Below are 7,676 nucleotides of genomic sequence, written 5' to 3'. Positions count from 1 at the left end.
GACTGAGAAGAAGACAGTCAAATGTATTGTTAGTTTTGGGAGATGATATTTTTTTCCTTGTAAATCATCTCTCTGTTATGCATTGTATCATGTTTTGTTTACATATTATTTATGATTTGTAAACATTTGAGTGTATTCCTCTTAGTGGGGACCTGGTTTGTGTCTGGATGAAAGGTTTAGGTGATCTCAAACTAAGTAATTTGATAGTGTGCACTTGGAATCTACATCTGTTTCCATCTATTTGAACCATTCTTATTTGAACCAATTCCCCGTTGTCTTACCTTTTCTTGGTTGCTTTACTTGTAATTCTAGAACTTTTTACTATCCGACTTTCTTCCTTTTTACTGGCGCTGATATGACCTTAATGTATTGCAAGCGCCGTAAAACCCTTAAAAACAAACAAACAAACAAGCTTTCTCTGCATACGATTTCATCACGCAAACTATTCCAAAGCTGAACAACTTTCACAATAGAATTATACTTTTCTAAAAATATATATTATGTTCTTTGTGGACAAAGCTTCTGGCTGTTTCTCCTGGTTTTATGTTTGTGTAGATAATCAGACCACGTTTTTATAAAATTTCCTGCCTCCCACTCTTCATCTAATAGCTCCATGGGATAGTTTTTTCCCCAACAGTCTTCATTTAATACCTCCATGGGATAGTTTTTTCCCCAACAGTCTTCATCTAATAGCTCCATGGGATAGTTTTTTCCCCAACAGTCTTCATCTAATAGCTCCATGGGATAGTTTTTTCCCCAACAGTCTTCATTTAATGCCTCCATGGGATAGTTTTTTCCCCATTAGTCTTCATCTAATAGCTCCATGGGACAGTTTTTCCCCATTAGTCTTCATCTAATAGCTCCATGGGATAGTTTTTTTTTTCAAACAGTCTTCATCTAATAGCTCCATGGGATAGTTTTTTCCCATTAATCTTTATCTAATAGCTCCATGGGATAGTTTTTTTTTTCAAACAGTCTTCATCTAATAGCTCCATGGGATAGTTTTTTTTTTCATACAGTCTTCATCTAACAGCTCCATGGGATAGTTTTTTCCCCAACAGTCTTCATCTAATAGCTCCATGGGATAGTTTTTCCCCATTAATCTTTATCTAATATCTCCATGGGATAGTTTTTTTTTCAAACAGTCTTCATCTAATAGCTCCATGGGATAGTTTTTTTTTTCATACAGTCTTCATCTAATAGCTCCATGGGATAGTTTTTTCCCATTAATCTTTATCTAATAGCTCCATGGGATAGTTTTGTTTTTTTCAAACAGTCTTCATCTAATAGCTCCATGGGATCTTTTTTTTTCAAACAGTCTTCATCTAATAGCTCCATGGGATCTTTTTTTTTTCAAACAGTCTTCATCTAATAGCTCCATGGGATCGTTTTTTTTTTCAAACAGTCTTCATCTAATAGCTCCATGGGATCGTTTGTTTTTTTTCAAACAGTCTTCATCTAATAGCTCCATGGGATCGGTTTTTTTTTTCAAACAGTCTTCATCTAATAGCTCCATGGGATAGTTTTTTTTCCCATTAGTCTTCATCTCATAGCTCCATGGGATAGTTTTTTCCCCATTAGTCGTCATCTCATAGCTCCATGGTATAGTTTTTTTTTCAAACAGTCTTCATCTAATAGCTCCATGGGATCGTTTGCCTTGGTATTTGCTTTTAACATATTTTTCTTAATCTGGTCAGAATTGTAAGATTTAATTTATTTTATCTTTTTTTTTTTCAAATCTACCGTTTTATTTTGATATCACGGTTTGTGTTTATCTCTGCTGTTTATGAGGAATGGATAGAATTAAAGTTTAAAATGCTTATTGAGCCAGTGAACATTTTACGAAAATATCAAGTGTAAATGTGGCTCATAAATACAAAAAAGTACAACGTTCGTTTCAGTCTTTGGCGTATGCCGAGCGATACGTAAAAAATGACGATAGGAAGAAAAAGCAACCCCCCCCCCCCCCCCCAAAAAAAAAAAAAAAAAAAAAAAACCCAAAAAACAAAAAAACAACCAAAAAAAAAAAAACAAAAAAAAAAAAAACAACAAAAAACAACAAAATAAAACAAACATGTACCTATATAATAAAATCAAATTATGAAAAAAGAGGGAGAGAAGGGGATAAGGGAGAAATGGGAGAGACTGAAAATGATAGAGGAGAGAGAGGAAGAGGGGAGGGGGGGGGGAGGGGAAAGAGATAGGAAGGAGGGAAAGGGGAGAATGGGGATGACATCTATATTGAGAACGAGTGCACAGTGAGAGAAGGAGATTTTGGATATAAGACTTGACATGTCGAAAGAGTTTTATATATACCTCTTCCCCCTTCCCTAATATACCGTACTTGCTTCTTTCATTGAATTGGAGAGAAGAAATACAATTATTTAAAAACGCATTAAAAAAAATCATCGCATCAAAAAAATAAATAGTCAAAATACAACCGTTGGTCACATAGCACTCTACCCCAATCTAAATATTATTTATTTATTTATATATAAATATTTTTGTATATTTACAGAGGTACTTACAACGGAAAAATTGAGACCAACGTCCCCTTCATGTTTTTTATTTTCCCGCCATGGTTCGAGAAAAAATACCCAGCCGTAATGGAAACATTCCACATCAACCAACATCGCCTTTCCACCAACTTCGACGTTCACAAGACTTTGAAGGATTTGCTCAAGTTCGATGGAAAGACCAAGAAAGGAAATCTCGATAACAGGGCCATCAGCCTCTTTGACGAAATTCCTATCGAGCGGAAGTGCAGTCACGCCGATATCCCCATGGAATTTTGTAACTGTAAAACGTTATCCAATGACGCGTTACCCGAGAAATTATCTCGAGCCATTTCCAACGGAGTTTTAGAGTTCATCATTAACAAGACGAAGGACCACAGGGATATATGCGCCCTGCTTAAGATTAATTCGGTGCATTCTATTTACACCTTGCAGACGAATGAGGAGCAGTTTCACTATTATCAAGCCACTATTTCCACGGATCCCGGAGGCGCTGTCTACGAGGCTCTCGTCAAATACGACAGGACTCGTCATACCGTCACGGTGATAGGGGAAATTGTGCGTTTAAATTTTTACAGAGGTCAGGACGCGTGTACGGATGTGCTTAAATTGAAACTTTACTGCTACTGTAAATGATGAATGTATGTGACACTTTAACTTTTTATGTTTTGTGAATCCATATATATGCAAATGAGATCCACCCCCCCCCCCACCCCCGCCTTTCCCCAACCTGTCCATCCTCACGGATTGGGTTGCGGGGTCTTTGTTTGTTTGTTTGTTTGTTGCTTTAGGTCTCTTCCAACACAATTGAGGTTATATGAGAGACCGCTGAAACAAAAAACAAAAAAACAAGCAATCTAACAAAAAAAGTACAGATGTAAATCAAAATCATAACCTAAAGATATCATAAGCTAAATTTTAAATAACCAAGAACAAACAGGCAGAAGATTTACAGAAAAAAAAAATATCCCCTGTCAAAAATACAATCACAAACCAAAGAAGCAGGATAGGCTAGTAAAGAGAAGAAGAAACGACATCACTATCGGATCGTAACACCATGCGAACATCATAGGTACAGTGGCGGTTCTAGCCTATTTACAGTGGTTGGGCAAAGAGGATTCGGTCATATATATATATATATATATATATATATATATATATATATATATATATATATATATATATATATATATATATATATATATATATATATATATATATATTTTATGATATATATTTTTTATTTTTTATTTTTTTGTTTTTTTTTTAATAAAAATTTTTTTTGATTTTTTTTTTCGCCTTTAAACAAAACAGACGAAAATTCCGGTGATTTTTTTAAAGGGTAGTTAAAATATCTACGATTTTATTAGCCCTGAAAACTACGATTTTTATTTTCCTATCTAAAGTAGGCAGGTCTGCTATGACAAGTATCAGTATCAGTTCCATAGTCAAAATAAGACAAACAAAAACAACGTTTATTTAATATTAGGCTTTCGCCAATACTTCATACAATATAATTAAGACAAAATAATGTTACCAATCTCTCCTCATGTATTCGTTTGACTATCGTCACAATAATTACCGTGTTATCTTTGCTCCTTACCCAACCAATCCCTTGCTTCCCGCCTCTTCATCGCGAACCATCTTATGTATGTATTAGCTTCAGGACGGGCAAGTACGGAATCTGCCCACCCTTCCTTTAAAGGTATTTATTTCCTCTATAACTTAGAATTCAACTATCTCCTTACTCAGAAGAGTATTTCTTGTATACTAATTCAATTGTTGAGAAAACCAAAATGGTGGTTGTATTTTATTTATTTATTTAGTCGTGACTTTTGAATAGAAGTGTTTTGTTTTATTAGAGGGAATACAATAGAAAATTACATTGTTTTGCAAAAATATTTAGTCTGGCAATAAAAATACAGCGGTAATTACTTTAAGAATAATAAAAAAAAAAGAATTAACAAATTAATTTGTTAAAAAACAAAACAAAAAACAACAACAAAAAACAACAACAACAACAACAAACAAATAAGAAAACAATTTAAATAAATGAGTTTTGAGAAACACTAAAGAAAACGAGGGAAAAAAAAAGAAAATAATTTAAATGGATAAACAAATATATTAAAACAACACAAACTAATACTAAATTGATATAATATTAGTAAATTAATAAATTTAATTCAATACTGGAACCTTCCCAGCACAAGTAAGGCAATAAATAAGAAAAAGTTCGTTTGCCAAAATCTCTATTTAGTGTACACTGGTTAATAAGGTGGGCTCATTTGAATTAGCCCGACCTAGTACTAGAGAGGCCAGACAGCAAAATCACCGTCAGGCGACGTGACGATGAGATGACGATGTGGGCGGAGTGGAGTGGAGTGGTTGGGGGGGGGGGGGGGGTGATAAAAAGAACAAGGAGCGTATCCTGGTTTATGTATTACGGGATGCATGGTGATTCGCAATCTATCAAAAATACACACAAATTGATTTCAGTACAAAGTATCAATTTTAAGTAGTAACTTTTGAAATTATCTAATTTAGATTTGATTATTTCGGACCTGGTAATACAGCATATAACTTGAAAAAACAGGCTGGTATTTGCCCACCCTGCCCATTATTACCAGCCGTCCCTGTAGGTATATGATTCAAGGGTGATGCTCCCATCCAACCACCCGCTTGCGGGATCTGTTAAATCTGGCGGGAAGTATGTGTGATAGATTAGTGTCTTATTCAAAGGATAGCCTACAATTGCTCTCGTCCTTTCTCTTTGTAGAAATTGGGATACACTAAGTCTGTAAAGGACTACTTGGTTTTGTCCTGGCCCTGGCCGGAGTACTAGCTGGGAGGGAAACAGTCAAATGCATAGTTATTATTTTGGGAGATTATATTTTTTTTCCTTGTAAATCATCTCTCTGTTATGTATTATTATATTTGTTATTTTGAATGTATAATGTAAGCATTTGAGTGTATTCCTCTCTGTTGGATTTTGTGTTTGTGTCCGGATGAGACTTATAGATGATCTCAAACTAAGTACATTGGTGGTATGCTCTTGGAATCTACATCTGATCCCTATTTGTTCCCAGTTCCCCTATGTCTTACTTTTTTTGGGGTGCTTTAATTGTAATTCTAGAACTTTTTGCTATCCCATTTCCTTCCTTTTGACTGGGGCTGATATAACCTAAATGTGTTACTATCGCCGTAAAACCCTTAATAATGATAATGAGTCATTGAAAAGGCTATTTCCTGAAATTCTCTTATCGTACTCAGGTGTAAAATGAGTACCTGGCCGTTAACAGCATTGTCTCTGTCCGAAAAACATTGTGATATCGCCTAAAAGGCGTCATATCACGTCCTAAATGTTAAGTGTTGCGTTGACCAGGGACCCCTTGTAAAGCGCTTTGAGCACGTTTAGTGGATATTGCGCTATATAAAAGGTCCTTTAAAAAAATAATAGGTAAGTGCCATTGATTTGATTGTATCTGTTTACACGGGTATTATCCATATTGTTGACAGTTGTTTAGTAATCTAACCGTCTTTTGAAATGTGAATAGATGTGTAAGTTAATAATAATAATAATAATAATAATAATAATAATAATAATAATAATAATAATAATAATAATAATAATAATAATAATAATAATAATAATAATAATAATAATAATAATAATAATAATAATATATTTACCAGTATTGTTGTCACTGATGTGTGCGTATTGCTCCATCCACTTTATTTCGAACAATATGTGTCCCATTGTCTCAAAACAGTTTTATGTTGGAATGAACAAAATGGAGAAAATTGAGTTTTAAAAACAAAATAGTCCGAATTAGATCTGAACAAGTGTGTATACAAGGTGCCAGACAAAGCAAGAAAGAAAAATACAAGAAAAAAAAACATCCAAAAAATCAGTCTGCCTTGAGGTCGATTGATTTTTTTTGGGATGTTTTTTTCTTGTCTTTTCTGTCTTGATGTGTCTGCAATTTCTACCAACTGGATACTGATTTTTAATCATACACAATCAGCTCTAAATGTCTTATAGATGAGAACTGAATGTTTGTAGATCATGAGATGTATGTATGTATGTATGTATGTATGTATGTATGTATGTATGTATGTATGTATGTATGTATGTATGTATTAATGTATGTATTGTTGTATGTATGTATGAATTATGTATGTATGTTGAATAAGTATGTATTATGTATTATGATAAATTCATGTTTAGTTTAGACAACTGAGATTTCTGATGATGATTAAACTATAAAACAATCATAATTTGTTCTAGCTCCGTATGTACGTCCATCAAATACAATCTAGAGCAGTGTGTCAGCTCCGATGACGTCCATCAACATAAAACTAGAGCACGTGTGTCAGCTCCGATGACGTCCCATCAACATACAACTAGAGCACGTGTGTCAGCTCCGATGACGTCCCATCAACATAAAACTAGAGCACGCGTGTCAGCTCCGATGACATCCCATCAACATAAAACTAGAGCACGTGTGTCAGCTCCGATGACGTCCCATCAACATAAAACTAGAGACGTGTGTCAGCTCCGATGACGTCCCATCAACATAAAACTAGAGCACGTGTGTCAGCTCCGATGACGTCCCATCAACATAAAACTAGAGCACGTGTGTCAGCTCCGATGACGTCCCATCAACATAAAACTAGAGCACGTGTGTCAGCTCCGATGACGTCCCATCAACATAAAACTTTCACGGGGAGCGGACATTTTTGGCTGCAAACGGTATTTACCTCAATAGAGGTCTATGATGAAAACGGGACCATCGCCGATAACGAACGAATGAAAACGAATACACTGCTCTCCGTTGGCCGGTCCCGATTTTTCTGCACCAAATCATTAGTAATAATTTAAAGCGTTTAAGATAAACTCCGTCCCTGAGCTAGTCCAGATAAGATAAACTCATCAATCTGGATTTGCACGACTTGGATTGACAGGGTGTCTCTCAATCATGCATCTCCCTCCCCTCCCTCTCCATATCCCATTTTTTTAGTTTCCTCATCGCGCAATATATTCACTTGCCTCAAAAAAAAAAAAAAAAGAAAAATAAATAATTTAAAAAATACCTATCTATACATATTAGAATGTGTGATGTGTGCATAGATTCACCAGACAACATACATCCTAAGGTA

The 7,676-nt window shown here is 34.9% G+C and overlaps 1 protein-coding gene across 8 annotated transcripts in view; it reads left to right on the top strand.

The window, feature by feature from the left end:
* Positions 1-3,404, top strand: part of LOC144957525 (uncharacterized) — a 62,367-nt gene extending 58,963 nt beyond the window's left edge. For all 8 annotated transcript variants that reach the window (XM_078888862.1, XM_078888858.1, XM_078888860.1 and 5 more), the window contains one exon: positions 2,519-3,404. In XM_078888862.1, the coding sequence (XP_078744988.1) occupies positions 2,519-3,152 (634 nt within the window). In that variant the 3' untranslated portion in view covers positions 3,153-3,404. The remainder of the gene's footprint in view (positions 1-2,518) is intronic.
* Positions 3,405-7,676: the final 4,272 nt, after the last annotated feature.

This window comes from Berghia stephanieae, chromosome 12 (assembly GCF_034508935.2).
Source record: "Berghia stephanieae isolate SIO BIC M18660-M18661 chromosome 12, UCSD_Bste_1.3, whole genome shotgun sequence".
Classification (NCBI taxonomy): Eukaryota; Metazoa; Mollusca; class Gastropoda; order Nudibranchia; family Aeolidiidae; genus Berghia; species Berghia stephanieae.
This window is presented reverse-complemented; position numbering and strand designations above follow the sequence as displayed.